The sequence below is a fragment of the Rhinoderma darwinii genome, chromosome 1 (assembly GCF_050947455.1).
Source record: "Rhinoderma darwinii isolate aRhiDar2 chromosome 1, aRhiDar2.hap1, whole genome shotgun sequence".
NCBI classification, from domain to species: domain Eukaryota; kingdom Metazoa; phylum Chordata; class Amphibia; order Anura; family Rhinodermatidae; genus Rhinoderma; species Rhinoderma darwinii.
The window spans coordinates 521,580,907-521,606,247 of NC_134687.1; the positions used below are offsets into that span (position 1 = coordinate 521,580,907).

Genomic DNA, 25,341 nt, shown 5'->3' on the forward strand with positions numbered 1-25,341 from the left:
AAGGAGGCCACAAACTCCACTGTGCTTCAGTCCATTGGCACACTAGGGCCACATGTGGGACATTTCTAGAAACTGCAGAATCTGTGCAATAAATATGTAGTTGTGTTTCTCGGGTAAAACCTTGCGTGTTACAAAAAAAATAAAAAAATAAAAAGATTAAAAAAGAATTTCTGCGAGAAAAAAAAAAAAACACATTTGTAAATTTCGTTCCTACTTTGCTGTAACTCTTGTCAAACGCCTAGAGGGTTAATAAGCTTTCTAAATGCCGTTTTGAATACTTTTAGGGGTTCAGTTTTTAAAAACCACTTCACAACTGAACTCGTCCCTGTAAAAATAACCTTTTGAAATTTTCTTGAAAACGTGAGAAATTTCTGTTAAAGTTGTAAGCCTTGTAACGTCCTAGAAAATAAAAGGATGTTCAAAAAACTATGCCAATCTAAAGTAGACATATGGGGAATGTTAATTAGCATTTATTTTTTTGTGGTATAACTATCTGTCTTAAGATACATTTAAAATGTAGAAAATGCTAATTTGTGCAATTTATCGCAAAATTTTGGTGTTTTCACAATAAAATACTGAATGTATCGAGCAAATTTTACCACTAGCTTAAAGTACAATGTGTCAGAGGAAAACAATCTCGGAATGGCTTGGATAGGTTAAAAGCATTCCAAAGTTATTACCCCATAAAGTGAGACATGTCAGACTTAAAAAATGGGTCTGCGACCCGAACTTGCCAACTAGTTCATGTCCTTAAGGGGTTGTCTCATTACAGATTGCCAACTTAATTTAGACTGTAGTAGGACATATGGAAAGAGCTTAACCCCTTCAGGACTGAGCCTGTTTTGGACTTGTGGACAAAGCCAATTTTTTCAAATCTGACAGTGTCACTTTATGTGGTAATAACTTGGGAATGCTTTTACCTATCCAAGAGTTTGAGATTGTTTTCTTGTGACATATTGTACTGTATGTTAGTGGAAAATTTTGATCAATAAATTCAGTATTTGTTTGTAAAAATCACCAAACTTTAGAGAAAATTTGCAAAAATGTGCATTTTTCTAAATGTATCTGCTTGTAAGACAGATAGTAATACCACACAAAATATTTACTAGCTTATATTTCCCATATGACTACTTTATGGTTGCATCGTTTTTTGTACATCCTTTTATTTTTCTAGGACGATACAAGGCTTAGAACATTAGCAGCAATTTCTCAAATTTTCAAGAAAATTTCCAAAACCTATTTTTAGAAGTACCAGTTCAGTTCTGAAGTGGCTTTGAGGGCCTTATATATTAGAAACCCCCATAAGCCACCCAATTTTGAATACTGCACCCCTCAAAGTATTCAATACAGCATTTAGAAAGTTTCTTAACCCTTTAGGTGTTTCACAGGAATTAAAGCAAAGTAGAGGGGAAATTTACAAAATGTCTTTTTTTTTTGTCGGAAACTCCATTTTAATCCATTTTTTTCTGTAACACAAAAGGTTTTACCAGAGAAATGCAATGTTTATTGCCCAGATACTGCAGTTTTTAGAAATATCCCACGTGGCCCTAGCGTGGTAATGGACTGAAGCACAGACCTCAGAAGCAAAGGCGCACCTAGAGGATTTTGGGGCCTCCTTTTTATTAGAATATATTTTAGGCATCATGTCAGGTTTGAAGAGTCCTTGTAGTGCCAAAACAGTGGAAACACCCCCAAAAAGACACCACTTGGCAAACTACACCCCTCAAGGAATTCATCAAGGGGTATAGTGAGCATTTTAACCCCACAGGTTTTTTTGCTGAATTTAGTTCGTAAAAATGAAAATCTAAATTTTTTCAAATAAAACTTAGAAATTATCAATTTTTACAAGGAATAAAAGAAAAAGCGCCCCAAGAATCGTAAAGCAATTTCTCCTGATTACGGCAATAACCCATATGTGGTAATAAACGGCTGTTTGGACACACAGCAGGGCTCAGAAGGGCAGGAGCGCTATTTGGCTTCTGGAGCTCAAAGTTTACTCAATTGGTTTTTGGGTGTCATGTCGCATTTGCAAAGCCCCTGAGGGACAAAAACAGTGGACACCCCCCAGAAGTGACCCCCATTTGGGAAAATTACATTTAATTTATTCTGTTGGCGATACCATATGTATATAGGTTTTTTATATTTTACGGTGTTTGCACGATAAAATCACAGTTTTAAAAAAATTATTTCGTTTGTGTTGCCATATTCTAAGAGCCACAACTTTTTTATTTTTCTATCAGGAAAGCTGTGTGAGGGTTTGTATTTTGCGGAACAAACTGTAGTTTTTATCGGTACATGCGACTTTTTGAACCTATTTATGCAATTATTTGGGAGCTGAAGTGACTAAAAATAGCGATTCCGGTATCGTTTTTTTATGGTGGTCACCGTGTGGGATACATTACATTATATTTTTATACTTCAGGCCGTTACGGACGTGGCGATACCAATTATGCATAGTTTATTTTATTTATTATAATGAAAGGACTTTATAAAAGGGAAAAAGGGCGATTTTTAAATTTTATTATTTTGACATTTTACTTTTGTACATTTTTTTAGTTCCACTAGGGTCTTGAAGATCCACATTGTTAGAATACCCTGCAATACTTATGTATTGAAAGGTAGTATACCGGTCAGTTTTACACTGACAGGAGGCATGACCTAATCGCCTTCCATAGATGGCAGACCGGAAGCCTTTGTTAGGCTTCCGGTTGTCATAGCAATCCCCCCAGCAACAATCAGCCCCCGCAATCGCATAGCGAGGTGCCGATGTTGCTATAACAACTTAAATGCGGCGGTCGCTATTGACTGCCGCATTTAAGGGGATAATCGGTTCGGATCACCGCTGTGATCCGACCCGATGTTTTCCCCCAGTACTAAGTCTGCTAGTAGCAGCCTGTATTGGGAGATGCCGGGCTGCGGGGAGCGTCTGTGTGCTGTTATGAGCACACGTAGATTAACGGGCTGCAGGCACAAGGACTAGCTCTGCAGCCTGTTAATCTATGTGGGGTGGTCAGGAAGGGGTTAAAGAGGCTCTGTCACCACATTATAAGTGCCCTATCTCCTACATAATGAGATTGGCATTGTTATGTAGGTTACAGTGGTTTTTATTTAGAAAAACAATCTATTTTCACCAAGTTATGAGTGATTTTAGCTTTATGCTTATGACTTTCTTAATGCCCAACTGGGCGTGTTTTTACTTTTGACCAAGTGGGCGTTGTGGAGAGAAGTGTATGACGCTGACCAATCGGTGACCGATCAGCGTCATATACTTCTCTCCATTCATTTACTCAGCACATAGTGATCCTGCATTGTTCACTATGTGCAGTCACATACTCACACATTAACGTTAGTTAAGTGCTTAGACAGTGAATACACATCGCTTCCAGCCAGGACGGGATGTCTATTCACAATCCCGACACTTCGGTAACGTTTGTGTGGGACTTACAGCACAGCAAGCGTGATCTCGCTGTAAGAGGTCATTTAAAGCGTTATCTCGCGAGATCACACTTGCTGTGCTGTAAGTCCCACACAAACGTCAGCGAAGTGTCGGAATTGTGAATATACATCCCGCCTGGCTGGAGGTGATGTGTATGCACTCTCAAGACACTTCAGTAACGTTAATATGCGAGTGACTGCACATAGTGAACAACGCAGGATCACTATGTGCAGAGTACATTAATGGAGAGAAGTGTATGATGCGGATTGGTCAGCGTCATACACTCCTCTCCACAATGCCCACTTGGTCAAAAGTAAAAACACGCTGCTACCTACATTATAGCGCCGATCTCATTATGTAAGAGATAGGGCACTTATAATGTGGTGACAGAGCCTCGAAGATTACACAACCCCTTTAATGGGGTTCTCCATTAATACAGAAATATGATGACCCTCACATTTTCTAATATAATTTATTCAAATATATTTGATGTAAGAACACCACACACAAATATCTATGGGTGTCTTGTATCACTATTAGTTTTTTATATTACAGATACTTCTATATTCCTGAAGAATATTGTACTATTACGTCAAGCACACTAGTCATTGTCTCGTGTCCCTCTAAGAGCCTGTTCACAGTGCAGAATTTTTGCTGCGGAAGCCACCAAAAAAATTTGCCCTCCTATTGATTTTCTCGCTAGCGGACAAAAGAAGTGTCCTGCCTGATCTTAGAGCGAAAAAAAAAAACCACAATGCAAGCATTGCTGTCTTTAGTCACCTAATTGCCCCCAAAACAATTTATATAAAAGTGATCAGAAAGTCATATGTACCCCTGAATTATAAAATGATCACATTTTTCCTGCAGTGTGAATTGCCGTTTTTTGTTGATTCCACCTCAAAAAAAAATTATGACTAAAAAGCAATCAAAAGGTGAACTCCAACATGGAGACCAAAAAACTACTACACACCCCGCAAAAAAAAAAAAAAGAAAAAAGGTGGTTTTCTAACAGCTTTTTCTTTGTAAGAGTAGTAGAACATAATATATATATAGGATCGCTGTAATCGTATTGACCCACAGAATACAGTTGAAACTTTATTTTTACCACACTGACCACCACAACAATGAAACACAAAAAACTATGGTGGAATCAAAGTTTTTTTTGTTCCTATTCTACCCCGCAATGAATTTGTTTTCAGTTTCCCAGTACATCATATGATATATATATATATATATGTGTGTAACACAATACATGCCACTGGAAAATATTTTACTTACTATATCACTATTAACTACATATATCATTTTGAGGCACTTTTGATTACAATCCAGACCTTTCTTCCATACGATTTTGCAGTTCATATCGCCTTCATTACTATGCAGCACTGCACGCACTCCAACCCTTTGTGAGAGCGATCTACACAGGAGGCAAGAGGCAGCGGTAGATCAGGAGGCATCGCCTTACTGAGAGAAGAATTGAGATGAAGATAGAAAGCATCTGGATACATTTTCTGCATGCATTAGTAAGCGGTGATTCCTGGCACACAGGAGATTACTGCCAGTATCCAAGTAAAATTCAACTGGCATGCCGCGGCACACAGAGAACAGCATGAGATATGACAGATACACACTAAAGAATATTGCATGATATTTCATGCAAGTTCACCTTCTAATGTATCAAAAACATAGAACACGCAGAAGAAACAGAGATGGCCAGGGCCGGTTTTAGACAAAGTTTGGCCCTGGGCAAAGTTAAAAGTGGGGCCCCAAATGCTAAATTACTGAATAAATAATGCAGTCAATTCAGAAAGCGATGTGCAGAGAACGACATCTCTGATTTGTAGTGCGTCCAGGAGTGTTGCAAGCCCCAAATCATATGTCGTCCCCCCCTCACACAAAAAAAATTATCTATATACATATACAGTTATTAAATCATACCATTATACTAGATGAAATATTACCTGCTTACTGTTACTGAACACCACTCACTATTACCAATAATAACAATGTCCAAATAATACCGCCACACCATAACCACAGTGACTGAATAATACCCCCATACTGTTACTGAATAATACCTCCACACCATAACTAGTCACTCATTAATACCCCCATACCGTTCTTGAATAATACCGCCACACCATAGCCACCGAATACCCCCATACTGTTACTGAATAATACCACCACATCATAACCACATAGTGACTGAATAATACCTCCATACTGTTACTGAATAATACCACCACATCATAACCACAGTGACTGAATAATACCCCCATACTGTTACTGAATAATACCGCCACACCATAACCACATAGTGACTGAATAATACTCCTATACGGTTACTGAACAATACCGCCACACCATAAAAACACAGTGACTGAATACCCCCATATTGTTACTAAATTATACCACCACACAATAACAACATAGTGACTGTATATAGAGAAAAAACCTCCAGCTCACCTTTAGCAGGAATTCAGCTGCCAACTGCGCCCGGATCCTCGTGTCGGTACACGTATGTATTAAAGCGAAAAAATGGAAGGGTGGAATCCAGCGCAAGAACAATTCCTGAGAGATGTTGGTTTAAAATGGAAACAAGTTCCAATTTTATTTGTAGTATCAATAAAATCGGGAGTTAATGTCCCACGGAGAAAGGTGGATGCAAGAGTGTATACGCTGCCAGGCCCTTCCATTTTTTCAACATAGTGACTGAATAATACCCCCATACTGTTACTACCACATAGTGACTGAATACCTCCATACAGTTACTGAATAATACTGCCACATCATAACAACAGAGTGACTGAATAATACCCCCATACTATTAATGAATAATACTGCCACACCACAGCCACATAGTGACTGAATAATACCACCATACTGTTACTGAATAATGCAGCCACACCATAACCACATAGTGACTGAATACCCCCATACTGTTACTGAATAATGCAGCCACACCATAACCACATAGTGACTGAATACCCCCATACGGTTACTGAATAATACTGCCACACCACAGCCACATAGTGACTGAATAATACCCCCATACTGTTACTGAATAACACCTCCACACCATAACCACATAGTGACTGAATAATACCCCCATACTGTTACTGAATAATACTGTCACACCACAGCCACATAGTGACTAAATAATACCCCCATACTGTTACTGAATAATAATGCCACACCATAACCACATATTACTACCACATAGTGACTGAATAATATCCCCATACTGTTACTGAATAATACTGCCACACTATAACCACATAGTGACTGAATAATACCTCCATACTGTTACTGAATAATACCCCCATACTGTTACTGAATAATACTGTCACACCACAGCCACATAGTGACTAAATAATACCCCCATACTGTTACTGAATAATAATGCCACACCATAACCACATATTACTACCACATAGTGACTGAATAATATCCCCATACTGTTACTGAATAATACTGCCACACTATAACCACATAGTGACTGAATAATACCTCCATACTGTTACTGAATAATACCCCCATACTGTTACTGAATAATACCTCCACACCATAACTGAATACTCCTATACTGTTACTGGATAATACTGCCACATACAGTCGTGGACAAAATTGTTGTTACCCTTCCCTTAAAAAAAAAAGAAAAACCCACAATGGTCACTGAAATAACATGAAACTGACAAAAGTAATAATACATTTTCTTTTACTGAAAATCATCCAATGTAAGTTAGACATTGTTTTTAAAAAAAAAATTCTGTTTTAACCACAATTCAAAAGCAAACTAATGAAACTGGCCTGGACTAAAATGATGGTATCCCTAGAAAAGAGAGAAAATAATTTGACTATAGGGACATGTTAAATTAAGGTGTGTCCTGTAATTATCACCACAGGTGTCTTCAAACTTGTAATCAGTCAGTTTGCCCATGTAAAGGGTTTAATGAGGCCCTGTCACCACATTATAAGTGCCCTATCTTCTACATAATGAGATGGGCGCTTTAATGTAGATGACAGCAGTGCTTTTTATTTAGAAAAACGATTTTCACCACTTTATTAGCGATTTTAGATTTATGCTAATGAGTTGCTCAATGGACAACTGGGCGTGTTTTACTATTGACCAAGCGGGCGTTGTACAGAGGAGTGTATGAAGCTGACCAATCAGCGTCATACACTTCTCTCCATTAATTTAGGCAGCGCATAGGGATCCTTTTAGATCACTATGTGCTGTCTTATACTAACACATTAACAATACTGAAGTGTTTAGACCGTGAATAGACATTCCCCCGGGATGTCTATTCACAATCCCTGCACTTTGTTACTGTTTCTGTGGTAGTTACAGCAGAGCAAGCATAATCCCGCGAGATTACGCTGTAAATGACAGGTTACAGCGAGATTACGCTTGCTCTGATGTAACTACCACAGAAACAGTAACGAAGTGCAGAGATTGTGAATAGACATCCCGGGGAATATCTATTCACTGTCTAAACACTTCAGTGTTGTTAACGTGTTAGTATAAGACAGCACATAAGGATCTAGCAGGATCCCTATGCGCTGAGTAAATAAATGGAGAGGCGTGCATGACGCTGATTGGTCAGCGTCATGCACTCCCCTGTACAACGCCCACTTGGTCAATAGTAAAACACACCCAGTTGTCCATTGAGAAACTCATTAGAATAAATCTAAAAATCACTAATAAAGTGGTGAAAACAGATCGTTTTTCTAAATAAAAAGCACTGCTGTCACCTACATTATAGCGCCGATCTCCTTATGTAGGAGATAGGGCACTTATAATGTGGTGACAGAGTCTCTTTAAAGTAGTAACTGTGGTGTCTGGTATCATGTTGTGTACCACACGGAACATGGACCAAAGAAAGCTAAGGAGAGAGTTGTCTCAGATTAGAAAGACAATTATAGAGAAACATGTTAAAAGGTAAAGGCTAGAAGACCATCTCCAAACAGGTGATGTTCCTGTTACTAGAGTTGCACATATTATTCAGAAGTTTAAGGTCTATGGGACTGTAGTCAACCTCCCTGGACATGGCTGCAAGAAAATGTATGACAAATTGAAGAGACGGATAATACGAATGGTAACCAAAGAGGCCGGAACAACTTCCAAAGAGATTAGAGGTGAACTCCAAGGTCAAGGTACATCAGTGTCAGATCGCACCATCCGTCGCTGTGTTTTCCAAAATGGACTTAATGGAAGAGGACCGAGGAGGAAACCACTATTGAAAGCAAATGATAAAAAAGTGAAACTGGAATTTGCCAAAATGCATATGGATAAGCCACAAAGCTTGTGGGAGAATGTGCTTTGAACAGATGAGACAAAACTGGAGCTTTTTGGCAAGTCACATCAGCTCTATGTTCACAGATGCAAAGATGATGTCACAAAGAGTAGACCATTGTACCTACTGTGAAACATGGAGGAGGCTCGGTTATATTTTGGGGCTGCTTTGCTGCATCTGGGCACAGGGTGTCTTGAATCTGTGCAGGGTAAAATGAAATCTCACACAATGCGGGCCCCGTAGCAGCCGCTATGGATGCTATAGTGGGAGGGGGACCTAAGAAGACAGGGGTCCTGGGCAATTGCCCAGTTTGCCACCCCTAACGCCGCCCCTGCCGACGGCAGTAGAGACCATTAACCCATGTGTTTGGCCACGAAAGCATTGGCCTTCTTTAGAAGTTTCTAAATGACCTGTATGAATGATAAAGGTTATTTTATCCATGTCTTCTGGTTCAGTGACCACGTGTTAATATTTATCAAGTATTACACAATGAATGGCAATGCTGGACAGATTCTAAGAATCAGATAATCACCGTGACGGCTCTGAAGAGCGTATTCCCATCTTAGAAAATGTTTTCCTATCGATAAGATATAACATAACTTCATGATCAGTGGGGGTCCGACCTCTGGGACCCCCACCAATCCTGAGAATGAAAGGGGGCCGCAACATTGTAGCCTGTTCACGGTTTTCCCGTCACAGTGGCCATCCTCTGTGCAGTGAACTGAAGAACGGCCCTAGTCAAGAGAATAGGGCCCTTAAGGAGATTATCCAGAACTTTTAAAATCTGCTGCAGGGCAGGGGGAATGTAAAATAATAAACCAGCAAATATTCACCCCCTTAAGTGTCCCGCTTCAGCACGGTGATACTCAACCGCTAAAGTGCTTCCCGTTCTCTATTATTTTGCAATACCCCCTGCCCTGCTGCCGATTTAAAAAAAAAAAAAAAGTTCTCTTAATTCTCAGGATCGATGGGAGTCCCAGAGGTCAGACCCCCACTTATCATAAAGCGATGGCATATCCTATAAGATGGGACTAACCCTTTAAAGTTGTAGGTGCAGACAATTGAACGATGTTAATGTACATGGAAATTGTCATTTCAAAAAATGAAGTGCATTTTTACACAAAATATTAAACACATGGTCACAATCATCTAAAATTAAAGAAGTTTATGAAATTAGAGAAACATGGCTGCTATATGCCAAAAACAGCGCCACTCTTATCCATGCATGAAGTCAATGGGTTCCGCTGATCTCCATTAGTATTTATTGAGGTTTTTATTTTTATTTCCGTTCTCCTGTTTTTCTGACGAAACTGAAAAACGAGCGCAGAGGTGAGCCCAGCCTTACACTGGCATGATGCCTTTTTACCACGACTGTTTTTCCGCTCGCGGTAAAAAACCGCCTCCGCCTCTCATTGAAATCAATGGGATGAATTTCGGACGTTTTTTGGCGAAGTTTCCGCGTCAAAAAAAAAAAACTCTGTGTGAACAGGGCCTAACTCTGGTCAGAATTGTATTTTAAACACTTTCACACCAGGGTGTTTATTTATTTTTTTGTATCTTTTTAAACAAATAAAGGTTACGTTGTAGATTAAGGCCCTGTTCACATGGAGTATTTTGAAACAGCTCCGCAAAACTCGTCAAAAACCGGCCCAAAATGCCTCCCGGGAGAAAGAAGGGACATGCCCTATCTTCGCGCGGTTACGCCTCTGACCTCCCATTGACATCAATGGGAGGCAGAGAAAGCATATTTCTCTGAGTTTTTTGCCCGTAGCACTCAATGGGCGCTAGCGAAAATCGCGGAAAACGGCGTGCAGGAAGGTCAAAATCTGCCTCAAAATCCCAAATGGAATTTTGAGGCAGAATTTTCCTCCTGCAAAAAACTCTGTGTGAACAGGGCCCAAGGGTCACATCCTGACACTTTTGTATATTATTTAGCCCAGCAGGGCAATCAGTTAAGTGAACACTACTACAATCACTTAATAACTACTGTGTATTCTGTATGAAGACACATTAGGAGCAGAGAAAGGAAGAAAATGTGCGTCACTCTACAACTTCATATACATTCCAGATCTTGTGCCACGTCTATGGTAAATAGAACCAGTTTTGCCAGTTTAAAAAAAACTGTCAGAGTGCAGCCATGTACGACATTAGAAAGAATAAGAACATTAGAACATGACTGGAATGCTCACAAGGTTACAAGTCAGACGCTATTGTTCTCATGGGACCAGATCAGCATGTCAGTGCAATGTAGGAAACGACGTGTAACCAATAATTACACTACAAGGATCACCGGTTAGATCGGAGCGACAAAATACTGTAGACATTAGGCGCAAGTCAGGCCACTCCAGGTGCCAAGAAATGTTACAGACACTAAGGGTGTATTCACACATGCAGGTTTTAAAAAAAAAATAAAAAATAGAAGTATCTGTCCTTTGTACTTTCTCCCCCTTTATGATCCACACCTAATATTGGCTCCAAAATCCGGCTAAAAACCTGAACAAAAACCTGGAAAGATTCGCACCTCTTCCGTGTCTTGTACCCACTCCTGGCTTTGGCTTACAAATACTGATACACAATATGCCCGCGCACTGCAATGGATGAAGGGCATGCTGTGGAATTCGGGGTGCATCTAGTTGCATGCAGTAAAAATATTCCTTTGGCTGGATTTGTAGCTCGCTGCGGAATTTCTGCAATGGAACTCTGTGCGGAAAAATCTGCAGCATTTACAGTAGTATGTGAATGAAATTTAAAAAAATCTCATGCCCACGCTGCGGAAAAGGAAAAAAAAACGCACAAAAGTCGTGTGGCAAGTGTTCTGCGGTGCGTTTTTCAATTTCGCAGCATGTTCTGTGCGGAGATGCTGAGTGTTTGGCCCATAGACTTCAATGGGGAGCAGAAATTCTGCAACAGATTTATGTTGTCGCGGTTGTTATACCATTTATGCAACAGAAATGCAATAATAATAATAACAATATAATGAATGTTTAACGCTAAAACTGCAGTGGGAAAAAATACAGCATTTTCCCGCATCAATATGAGCAAGAAAAATGCACTATATGGTGCGGATTTGTGTGTCAGATTTACCAACGTTTTTCTAGAGATTCTGCTACAGATTTTCTGGTGTGTGGGATCATACCCTTAGGTAAATCTGTTGCAGAATTTCTACTCCCCATTGAAGTCTATGGGCCAAACACGCAGCATGTCCGCACAGAACACGCAGCAAAAATTTACACGCTGCAGAATTGAAAAACGTATCGCAGAACACTTTCCGCACGACTTGTGTGTTTTTTTTCGCAGCGTGGGCATGTGATTTTCTAAATCTCATTCACTTTGTGGGAAGCCAGCCTTTAGGGTATATTCACGTGTCTATTTTGGCTAGGGGGGGGGGTTCCTCCCACGACTATAATTCATATCAGCTGCAAACAGAAGATGTCAACACTTAGCACTGTAATATACCATTAACCCCTTAGCACCACAGACATTTTTCAGTTTTTCCATTTACGTTTTTTCTTCCCCGTGCTCCAAAAGCCATAACTTTTTTTTTTATCTTTCCGTCAACATAGCAGTATGAGGGCTTGTTGTTTGTTTTTTTTTTGCAGGAAGAGTTGTCGTTTTCAATGCCACTATTTCAAATGTTACCATACAAAGTACTGGGAAACGGAAAGAAAAAATAATTCTTTGGAAGATTAAATAAGGAAATAAAACAGCGATTCCTTCATGTTTTTTGAGATTAGTTTTTACAGCATTTACAGTGCGATAAGACATGTTGACTTCATTCAGTCAATACGATAACAGTGATACCAAATTTATATTGTTTTTTTGAACGCTTAACCCCTTCAGTACTGAACCTGTTTTGGCCTTGCGGCACAGCCGATTTTTTCAAATCTGACGTGTCACTTTATGTGGTAATAACTCCGGAATGCTTTTACCTATCCAGGCAATTCTGAGATTGTTTTCTCGTGACATATTGTACTTTATGATAGTGGAAAAATGTGGTCAATAAATTCAATATTTATTTGTGAAAAACACAAAAATTTAGAGAAAATTTGCAAAAATGTTCATTTTTTTCAATTTAAATGTATCTGCTTGTAAAACAGATAGTAATACCACACAAAATAGTCACTAGTTACCATTTCCCATATGTCTACTTTATGTTTGCAGCATTTTTTGATCATCCTTTTATTTTTCTAGGACGTTACAAGGCTTAGAACTTTAGCAGCAATTTCTCACATTTTCAAGAAAATTTCAAAAGGCTATTTTTACAGGGACCAGTTTAGATCTGAAGTGGTTTTGAGCTCCTTATATATTAGAATCCCCCTCAAAAAATCACCCCATTTAAAAAACAGCACCCCTCAAAGTATTCAAAACAGCATTCAGAAACTTTCTTAACCCTTTACGCGTTTCACAGGAAATAAAGCAAAGTAGAGGGGAAATTTACAAATGTATTTATTTTTTGCCGAAATTCATTTGTAATAAAAAAAAAAAAAAATTGTGTAACACAGAAGGTTTTACCAGAGAAATACAACTCCATATTTATTGCCCAGGTCCTGCAGTTTTTAGAAATATCCCACATGTGGCCCTAGTGTCCTAATGGACCGAAACACAGGCCTCAGAAGCAAAGGAGCACCTAGTGGATTTTGGGGCCTGCTTATTTTTAGATTATATTTTAGGCACCATGTCTGGTTTGAAGAGGTCTTGTGATGCCAAAACAGTGGAAACTCCCCAAAAGTGACCTCATTTTGGAAACAAGACCCCTCAAGGAATTTATCTAGGGGTATAGTTAGCACTTTGACGCCACAGGTATTTTGCTATATTTATTGGAGTTAGTCTGTGAAAATGAAAATCTACTTTTTTTATGAAAAAAAACATAGAAATTTGTAATATTTACAAAGAATAAAAAGAAAATGCACCCCAACATTTGTAAAGCATCTTCTCCAGATTACGGAAATATCCCATATGTGGTAATAAAACTGATATTTGGACCCACAGCAGCGCTCAGAAGGGAGAATGAGCGCCATTTAGATTTTGGAGCGCAGATATTGCTGGATTGGTTTTTAGTGCCATGTCGTGATTGCAACGCCCTGGAGGGAACAAAACAGTGGAACACCCCAAAAGTGACTCTGGGAAATTACACCCCTTAAGGAATTTTTCTAGGCGTATAGTAAGCATTTATACCACACAGGCTTTTTGCAGAATTTAGTATAATTAGGCCGTGAAAATGAATATAAACATTTTTGTCCACTAAAATGTTGAATTTTTTCATTTTTACAAGGGATAAAAGGAGAAAAAGGTCGCCCTAAATTTGTAACGCAATCTCTCCCGAGTACGACAATACCCCACATGTGGCAAAAATTTATTTTTTTAATAGAAATTAATTAACCTTTGCAGGACTGATCCTTTTTTGCAATTCCATTTTCGTTTTTCACTCCCCACCTTCCAAATGCCATAACTTTTTTATTTTTCCATGAATTGAGTGGTGTGAGGGCTTATTTTTGGCAGGACGAGCTGTAGTTTTTATTGGTACAATTTTACGTTACATGCAACTTTTTATTACGGTAAAAACAACATTATAGTTTTATAGATTGGGTAAAAACACGCCCACTTGGGCATTAAGAAAGTCATTAGTATAAAGCTAAAATCGCTCCTAACGTGGTGAAAATAGATCGTTTTTCTAAATAAAAAGCACTGCTGTCACCTACATTATAGCGCCGATCTCTTATGTAGGAGATAGGGCACTTATAATGTGATGACAGAGCCTCTTTAAAGAGACTGTCACCACATTATAAGTGTCCTATCTTGTACATAATGTGATCGTCGCTGTAATGTAGATTACAGTGTTTTTTATTTAGAAAAACTATTAATTTTGATGGAGTTATGACCTATTTTAGATTTATACTAATGACTTTAATGCCCAACTGGGTGTGTTTTAGCTTTTGACCAAGTGGGCGTTGGAGAGAAGTGTATGACGCTGACCAATCAGCATCATACGCTTCTCTCCATTCATGTACTCAGCACACAGAGATCCTGCGTTGCTCACGATGTGCTGTCACTTACTCACACATTAACGTTACTGAAGTGTTTTGAGAGTGACTAGACATCGCTTCCAGCCAGGACTTAATGACAGTAAGCGTGATCTCGCGAGATCACACTGTAAATGTCAGCTTACAGAGTGATCTCGCGAGATCACGCTTGTGGTCATTAACTCCCACACAAACGTTACCGAAGTGTCTGGATTGTGATTAGACATCGCGTCCTTGCTGGAAGCGATGTCTATTTACTGTCAAGACACTTCAGTAATGTTAATGTGTGAGTAAGTGACAGCACATCATTATCTAGCAAGATCACTATGTGCTGAATACATGAATGGAAAGAAGTGTATGACGCGAATTGATCAGAGTCATACACTTCTCTTTACAACTCCCACTTGGTCAAAAAGTAAAACACGCCCAGTTGTCTATTAAGAAACTCATTAGCATAAAGCTAAAATAGGTCATAACTTGCTAAAAATTGATCATTTTTCGAAATAAAAAACACTGCTGTAATCTACATTACAGCGGCAATCACATTATGTAGAAGATAGGCCACTTATAATGTGGTGACAGAGCTTCTTTAAAGGCTACTTACACCTTTGAACTATTTTTATTAAAAAAAAAAAAAAACACTGTCTAATCAGTTTATGCCATCTGTTTTGGGAGCTGAGGAAACCAACAAAAAATTTTTTTATAAAAAAACAGCAGTTACAGCATGTTTTTATTTTTGTACAACGTTTTTAACGGTGCAGGTGAAAATATATTAGAATAGTTTGGACTTTCACGGATGAAGCAAAACCAATTATGCTCTTTACATGACTTTAGGGGGAAAAAAAAAAAATGGGAAAAGCAGGTGGGGTTTTTTTGTTCCCTTTAGCCCCTTCATGCACCTCTATACACGGCAAGTGTCAGCTATGTATAAGGGTATGTTCACACATACGATAAAAAACGTCTGAAAATTATGGAGCGGTTTTCATGGGAAAACAGCCTCGGATTTCCAGGCGTTTTTGAAGCGTTTGAGGCATTTTTCATAGTGACGTGCTCCTTTTTACATGGAGTCTTTTTACACGCCGCTTTTTTTTTAAAACAGCGGTGTAAAAATATGCCTTGCTGAAATAAACGCTGTATTTCCCATTGATATCATTGGGAAGCTATTTAAAACCGTTTTGCTAATGTTTTTCAAGGCAATTATGCTCTGAAATACGCCTGAAAACGCTGCATGCGAACATACCCTAAGAGCCAACACCCTGCAACAACGCCCAGGAACAGAGAGAACTCCGATCCTTGCCGTTTAACCACTTAGATACGATGGTCAATAGCGACCACGGCATCTGAGCCATTAGAATAGAGGGGGGGGGCCACCTCCGACAACCCTGTTCCACTTATCCCCTCAAAGCTCCCTCAGCTTACCGCACAGCTTACACAGCGCGACACTGCTTGCCAATTTTTTTTTTTAATTCTCCAATGGGGGAAGGGGTGGGTAAAGATAGTCTGATTAGGGAGGGGGGGGAACTAGTTATGAGACCCCGCACGGCCTCTACCTTGTTACACCCCACAGAGTAAAATCTATGCTAGCTAGGAGCTGGTGGAGATTTCCACTATAAATTTGTCAACTTTGTGGTGTAAGTTCCAATAAGTTTGACGGCCTCTGTGGTCTCACCCCTTTTACAAGGCCACGCTCCCTTTCCATAAAAGTGGATAGGGTGGTGTAGAAAAGCCATAAGTTGAGACTTTCATGGCCTTTTGCGTCAGAAAAAAAAAAAAAAAAAAGGTTGATAAATTCCCCCCTATGTGTATCCTCAATCTCAGGATGTGCCTGACAACGACCTAGTGACGGTTTCCAATGACAACTATGTGAATGCAGCTCTAAGCTAGATTGCAAGTTGTAGTTTAGGACCAGTACAATATAAGGAATATAATGCATTTACAACGTTACTCTCTTTTGTGTAGATTAGGTAGAAAGAAACTAACTGTGCCGAAAACATCATATTGTGGTATAATAGAAGATGGACAAGTGTAAATGTTAAAGAGGCTCGGCCTTGTGAGTGAATAGACACTGCCTCCAGCCAGGACGTGATGTCTATTCACACTCCCGACATTTCGGTAAAGTTTGTGTGGGACTTAATCACAGCACAGCGTGATCTCGTGAGATCACGCTGTGCTGTGTAAGTCCCACAAAAATTTTACCGAAGTGTCGGGAGTGTGAATAGACATCGCTTCCTGGCTGGAGGTGATATCTATTCACTCTCAAGACACTTCAGTAACGTTACTGTGGGTGTATGTGACAGCACAGCGTGATCTCGCGAGATCACGCTGTGCAGAGTACAAATGGACATGAATGGGGAGAAGTGTATGACGCCGATTGGTCAGCGTCATACACGCCTCTTTACAACGCCCACTTGGTCAAAGCCTAAAAAACGCCCAGTTGTCTATTAAGAAACTAATTAGCATAAATCTAAAATTGCTCATAACTTGCTCAAAAATGATTGTTTTTCAAAATAAAAAACACTTATCTACATTACAGCGCCGATCACATTATGTAGGAGATAGGACACTTATAATCTGCTGACAGAACCTCTTTAAGTAATATAATCCTCAATGATTGGCATAGTGACATATTTTAGAACACCTGCCAGTGTAAGCCTGAAAGACGATGGGACTTACTTCATAGACGACATAATGCCAACAGCGTTGAAACACGTTGCACACACACACAGTTTGTCGGACTTTGAATATAATACTTTACACTGTTGTGTGCAGTAAACACACAACATGCATCCGTACAGCAGAGGGTAAGGCAACCAGCAGGATGAAGCTTTTCCCCATGCACCCATTGACATCTTCCTTGGATACCAGATATAAGAGACATAGGTTTATATTATCGGGGTCTCAAGCACGCGGCCCGTTGGCTGCATGCGGCCCCTGATGCTGTCATCTGTGGCCCACGGGACACAGAGCCGCTAGTACAGACTCTGCTCCGGAACTCTGTAGAATTCCCGGACATCGATGTTCATATATGGACAGTGTTGTCAGGGTCTTCCCCAGAGCGGAGTCCCGGGCAGAGCTCTATTATCGGCTCTGCTCCGGGACTCTGGGGAAGCCTCTGACATCGCTGTCCATACATCGACAATGATGTCAGGGGCTTCCCCAGAGCAGGAGTCACAGTGATGTCAGGAGCACAGCTGGAGTCCCAGGAAGAGCCTACTAGCGCTGTGCCCGGGGCTCCAGCTCTAGGGTTGCCCCTGACATCTCTGTCCATATATGGACAGTGATGTCAGAAGCAGAGCTGGAATCCCAGGCAGAGTGCTAGAAGCGGCTCTGCTCCGGGACTCCAGCTCTGGGCAAGCCCCTGACATCACTGTCCATATATAGCACTGTGGCAGCATCTACCGAGGGCACCGTGGCACTACCTACCGAGGGCTCTGTGGCACTATCTTAAAAGGGGCTGCCCAATCTTGACATTTGTGGGTCTACCAAACACTGCCAACTGAGCCGCCAGACTGCATTTAGCGACACTTAAACTGGAAAACTAGATAGTTGAAATGCGGCCAGTCAACTTCTAATTTTTTCTATATATGGCCCACTTACCCGGCCGAGTTTGAGACCCCGGATCTAAAAGATGCAGATTTAGAACGTAAGGTAAATTAGAATGTTATTTATCTAGATCATTTCTGTGTATTAGGACTCAAGCACACTTCAGTGATTTTCTTGAGTGCGCTCTCATTTTTTTTTTAACGGATAGCACACTGACCCATTCATTTCTATGGGACCATGCACACTTGCGTTATTTTCGCGGGGCCATGTCTCCGTTCTGTAAATAATAGAACATGTCCTACTCGTGTCCGTTTGTAAGGTTCCGTCTTGCCCATTGTAGTCTATGGATCCATCAAAATAGAAGACATCCGCGTGCGGTCAGTTATTTGCAGATTCATTGCCAAGCAGGCAACGGCAGGCAAATTTACAGGTGTTCCATGGGACAAGTTCAGCTCAATTTTACTTTCTTCCGTTTTTTATGTGGACCGTATAAAACGGAAAATATGGAGCCACGGAACAGATGCAGAGTGAAAACGGAAACCATACGGATGTCAAAACTGACACATGGATCAGTTTTCTGCGGCTGTGAAAACTGAAGTATGTGTGCATGAGGACTTAAGACTTAAAGGGGTTTTTCCCCAAGATTGACATTTATGACACATCCACAGGCTATGTCACGTCAGATAGGTGCGGGTCCCAGAGGCAGCATCTATCTCCAGAACGGGGCACCCTAAACCTCATACAGCCACTCTGTGTTGCGGCTGAATGAGGTGAATTCCAACCGTGAAAAAGGTTCTATGGTCGAAGATGGCGGAGCTACGCTGTTTCCTTAAGTCCCATAGAACTGAACGGTAGTTACGGAAACAGCGTAGCTCGCATGCTACGCTGCTTTCGTAACTGCCATCATTACTATGGGAATTTCGGAGACAGGGTAGCTCAACGAGCTACGCTGTTCTCGTAACTCCCGACCATATAACCAGGAAGTGGCCGGGAGTCAGCGAGATCAGACAAAGCTGGCACAGGGTTAAGGGGGCCCCGTTCTAGAGATAGGTGTGGGTCCCTGACGTGGGATCCGCATCTATCTGACATATCCTGTGGATATGTCATAAATGTCTCATGCAAAAACCCCTTTAATTTACTAGTACCTAGACACCCCATTTGCAAAATATTCATATACTAACCTATTGGTCACAAAAGTCAGGTGATGATCCAATGGGTTTTGACAGCTAAGACCCCAACGGTCCCTGAGAACGAGCTGGTCCTTAGTGTAGAGGTTGTACACACATAAGCAGTTTCTTTCCACTGAATTTAATGGGTGAAATCTTCAGTCAAACCAGGTCAGCTTGTTCTCCTGATCGTTGGGCTCCAAGACACTCACCCCTGATCAATCCGACTTATAACAGGTCATCAGATAAAACTATTTTTGGGGAGAATAACCCATTTTCTACAGTCACACCGTCTCCCCCAGCACACAGTTCACAAATTCCACATATGGGAACGAATGACAAGATTCTGTGTATAACAAAGATGAGCACATGTAGTTCTCGGTTATATGGAACCCTCCTCCTTGTATCATCTGCTGCTTCTTTGGGTGACAACCTTACACTGAAGCCAGGAGGGAATGCCGAGCATCCAGATATTACATTAGAACCTCGCAAAATCAATAGTAATCCTTAAATCCCCTCTACTTACAGATAATGGCTACAAACCACAAGACCGAACACAAATTAGCTTCGAACTGGGAGAATTCAGCGTATACTACAATAGAGCAGACAACTTCATGATAAGAAGTCAGCAGCAGTGAAGAAGAGGAACCTCAACATCAAGGGAGACGGCTTAATAGATGTAAAACATCCTTCAAGATTAGACAAGTGTCGGTGAAATTGGAAAAGCCCCTCAGTGCCAACACACATTATATACCGTTCTGCACCAGAGCCCATCATAAGTCATGGAAAGTTCAATCTATTTACACCAGTTTTCTGGCATAATAAGTATGAAAAAGCATGGTGCTTAACCCAAACGCCATATTCATGAAGCCCCTGCGCCACTTTTGCAGACACGTGCACCTTTACCAGAAACAATGAGTGAAGCTTCAGAGTTGGCGGAGCGACACATTTGTCAAGGGTTCAGCTGTGGCGCGGTTTTAAATCTGGATCATATTCCTTAGCAGGAATGTGTAGATCTCTCCCAGCCAACAGTGTTCAGAGATCAAAATAAATATCCATTGCTGAAGAACGTAGTCCAACAGCAAATCTAGAAGAGAGAAGGATAAACATCTGGAAAAGTAACAAAACAAGAAAAAAAAATAAAAACAAAACTTAAAAAAAAAAATCCCTGGGTCGGCAACGATTCTATTTAGCCATTTCTGTAACTGCTTCTGGTAAAGCTGGGTGACAACCCTTCAGAGAAGCATTAAGAACGCTCGTCTTTCAAGGATAGAATATGACTACCAAACAAATAGATTTTTCTTACAGAGAGAGAACAAATAATAAAAAGGTACTAAGCACAAATAACAGACATGTGGAAGCAGAATAAGGAGTCCAATTTGGGCTGACAGGTATCCATTGATATAAAAGAGCAACTCCAGTCAGATTGTCCCGCAAAGTGCAGGGACATGGAGGGGGTTCCTATAAAAAAAAGCATGTCACAAAGCACTGAATCTTGGGGTCCGACTGATGTCCACCAGTTCAAAGACAGGTAGTTTTTTTGGTGGTGAGCAGGTGGTGTTGCTCCTGATCTCGGGATCAGTGGGTCAATCAGCCCCAATAATTTGCTTGACATGTCATAATATACTTTTATGGGAAACTCCTTGAGCTGTGAACCCCACAATGCTCAGAACTGGCACTTGGTCATATACCCACAACCCTAAACTGTGGTGAGAGATTTCTCTAACTGAGAAACTCTGAGAACTTTAGAAGAGTAATTGACACACAGTGCTATGGAACTTGTGTAGTGGTGCTGGGCTGTAGATTAGGAGTAGGAGGGCTATGACCTTTGTTCTGAGCAGCAGTGGGGGGCATGGACCTCACATGTGCTCTGTTGACATCTCAATGACATGTCAGATAATTATTGAAAAGTCCTAGAGTTCAGAGTCAGCGCACACATGGGATCTGTCAGGGGCACAGCCAGCGCGCACACATGGGATCTGTCAGGGGCACAGCCAGCGCGCACACATGGGATCTGTCAGGGGCACAGCCAGCGCGCACACATGGGATCTGTCAGGGGCACAGCCAGCGCGCACACATGGGATCTGTCAGGGGCACAGCCAGCGCGCACACATGGGATCTGTCAGGGGCACATCCAGCGCGCACACATGGGATCTGTCAGGGGCACATCCAGCGCGCACACATGGGATCTGTCAGGGGCACATCCAGCGCGCACACATGGGATCTGTCAGGGGCACATCCAGCGCGCACACATGGGATCTGTCAGGGGCACATCCAGCGCGCACACATGGGATCTGTCAGGGGCACATCCAGCGCGCACACATGGGATCTGTCAGGGGCACATCCAGCGCGCACACATGGGATCTGTCAGGGGCACATCCAGCGCGCACACATGGGATCTGTCAGGGGCACATCCAGCGCGCACACATGGGATCTGTCAGGGGCACATCCAGCGCGCACACATGGGATCTGTCAGGGGCACATCCAGCGCGCACACATGGGATCTGTCAGGGGCACATCCAGCACGCACACATGGGATCTGTCAGGGGCACATCCAGCACGCACACATGGGATCTGTCAGGGGCACTGCTCACCTTCTGAAGTGCTGCCTCTCTGCGGGGGTTTTGAGGTTGGTCAAACTGCCCCCGGTCCAGCATGAGATATAAGGAGAAGATCACTACACAGAATATAGCGCTGCCCAGCACCGTGATCTGCCGGCTCAGCTTCATCTTTCCTGCCATTCCGAACACACCGATCCTCAACAGCTCCGCTCCCTTCCAGCACAGGTGTCCAGATCACATAGAAAGCAGCATTCCAGGCAGTACCCTTCAATCACACCTGCCCCAGCCCCGGGCACCAGTATCACATGCTCCGGCTCCACAGGTCACACACGGACAGCACGAACTTTTCCCACCATGAGGGCTGCACCACCCAACCCAGCCAGTGAGTTCCTGCTACACTCAGTACAGGAAAGAGCTCCGGGGAACGGCAGTCCCCCACTCCCCCAAACAGCAGAGCTCCGGGACTTCCGCAGAGTGGTCTCCACTTCTAGCAGGGGATCAGCGCCCCGTACAGCTCATCCTCAGCACACTTAATGCAACGCCACCAATCACGTCACGACGTGTCCCGCTTCCTCAGTCCTAGCTCCCAGCCACCGCTCTACAACTCCGTCCAGCGGCTTCAAAATGCAACCACCGAGAGGCGGGGCTTCCAAGAAGAGGCGTGGTCTCATGTGCTAACGCCGCGTCATACCGTTACTTCCCAGAGAAGGGAGTGTGGTGACGTCACAGGACTGTCCGAACAGCCACGCCCCTCCGAGGTTCGAGAATTTGGGGTCGCTGCGTAGTTGTCCTCTTGGTCATTCTTGTAAGAACTGTGCAGAGGCCGTATATTCACGCCTTCTATAATGGCACGTGCAGCTTGTGTGTAGTGTCGTGGTATGGAGACTGTGTGGCTGTGGCTGTCCATACTGTGCTGTAAAGATACAATCTTATCACCTGGACACATTACTTACTATGCCTGTATACCCCCCCCCCCCTTTCAGCTGCATCGCTGGGTCTCCTAAGTGACCCAACAATGCAGCACTAGCAGTCAGGGGCGTCACTAAGGACTTAAAATGTCAGGGGAAATAGCCCCAATACATATGTGTGCAGGCAGTATCACACATGATAGGATTAGATACACGGCTCAGCAGACAGTATCACACATGAAAGATTAGATATAGGGCCCAGCAGACAGTATCACACATGATAGGATTAGACACAGTGGCTCAGCAGACAGTATCACACATGATAGGATTAGATACAATGGCTCAGCAGACAGTATCAGTCATGATAGGATTAGATACAGTGGCTCAGCAGACAGTATCACACATGATAGGATTAGATACAGTGGCTCAGCAGACAGTATCACACATGATAGGATTAGATACAGTGGCTCAGCAGACAGTATCACACATGATAGGATTAGATATAGCGCCCAGCAGATAGTATCACACATGATAGGATTAGATACAGTGGCTCAGCAGACAGTATCACACATGATAGGATTAGATACAGTGGCTCAGCAGACAGTATCACACATGATAGGATTAGATATAGCGCCCAGCAGATAGTATCACACATGATAGGATTAGATACAGTGGCTCAGCAGACAGTATCACACATGATAGGATTAGATACAGTGGCTCAGCAGACAGTATCACACATGATTGGATTAGATATAGGGCCCAGCAGACAGTATCACACATGATCGGATTAGATACAGGACTCAGCTCGCTGACATTGCGGCTCCAGCGCTGGACCCAGGAAAGGTAAGAATAATAATTTTGCTTCTTTATGTGTTACGGATTATTTTTGTGTGTTTGTGTTTTTTACAGGTTTGGTTGTTGGACTTCGGATTCGAGGACTTCAATGACGGCGTTTTTTTATTCTCAATAAAATGGTTAATGTGGGTTGTGTTTTTTTAGTTCAATAAAATATTTTTTCTATGTGCTTGTATCTTTTTAACCTTTATTATCACCGCCTTAGTAATGGCCGCTGGCTGATTGACAACCTACATTACTAAGGCAGGGCTTAATGTTAGGTGCAGAGGCCAACACTAACCCCCATTATTACCCCGGTACCCACCGCCACCAGGGGTGCCGGGAAAAGCCGGGTACGAACCAGTACCCGACCATCTGCAGTGACGGTCAGACACCGGGGCGGCCGCAGGCTGGTAGTATTAGGCTGGGGAAGGCCAAAAACAGTGGCACCTACCACCCTGGTAATGCTGCCTGCTGCTGCTGTGTTGTATCTGGCTGGTTATGAAAATTGGGGGGGGGGCCTGACATCGTTCTTTCCAATTTTTTTTTTTTTTTTTTAAATGACGTGGGGTCCCCCCCATTTTTCATAACTAGCCAGATACAATAATGCAGCAGCAGCCTAGCATCACCAGGATGGAAAGGACCACTGTTTTTGGCCTTTCCCCTCCTGATAATACCAGCCTGCGACCACCCCAGTGCCCGACCATCACTACAGATTGTCAAGTACTGGATGGTACCCGGCTCTTCCCAGCACCCCTGGTGGCGGTGGGTACTGGGGTATTAATGGGGGTTAGTGTTAGCCTCTGCATCGGCTAACACTAAGCCCCGCCTTAGCAACGGACGCTGTCAATCAGCCGGCGGCCATTACTAAGACGGTATTAATATAGTTTAAAAAAAAACACAAAGAGATAGAAAAAATATTTTATTGAAATAAAAAAAAAACACACAACCCTCATTAACCAATTTATTGATAATAAAAAAAAAGCAGTCATCTAAGTAGTCCTGGAATCCGATGTAGTCCAACGACCGAACCTGTAAGAAAACACACAAAAAAACTATTAGTAACACATGTGTTAGGCTTAGATACAGGGCCCATGTGTGATACTGTCTGTGGGACCCTGTATCTAAGCCTACCACAAGGTAGGCTTAAATACAGGGTCCAGCAGACCGTAATCTTATACAGTATAAGTGTTAAGGATCTGCCAGGCACAGCTTCTGTATCCCCGCCCATAGGTAATCAGTCTGCACCTGCTTCTATGTCTGTGAGACTGACTCCATCTTCCACCACTCAGGATGGCAGGCTTAGGAGTGGGAGAACCTATCACAGCCTGGCCAGACGGAGCTAGCTCCCGCCCTCTGTCTATTTATACCGGCCTTTCCTGTTCCTCCTTTGTTTGTGATTCTTTTCGTTTGGTTTCCTGGCCCTGCTGCAGCTTCTTGTACTATTGTCCTTGCTTCATATTGACCCCGGCTTGCTGACTACTCTCCTGCTCTGCGTTTGGTACCTCGTACACTCCTGGTTTTACTCGGCTTGTTTACTTCTCTTGTTGCTCACGATGTTGCCGTGGGCAACTGC

At 42.2% G+C, this 25,341-nt stretch overlaps 1 protein-coding gene across 1 annotated transcript in view; it reads right to left on the minus strand.

The window, feature by feature from the left end:
* Window positions 1-22,648, minus strand: part of MAN2A1 (mannosidase alpha class 2A member 1) — a 153,574-nt gene extending 130,926 nt beyond the window's left edge. The window contains exon 1 of the mRNA XM_075836752.1: window positions 22,057-22,648. Within this exon, the coding sequence (XP_075692867.1) occupies window positions 22,057-22,203 (147 nt within the window). The 5' untranslated portion in view covers window positions 22,204-22,648. The remainder of the gene's footprint in view (window positions 1-22,056) is intronic.
* Window positions 22,649-25,341: the final 2,693 nt, after the last annotated feature.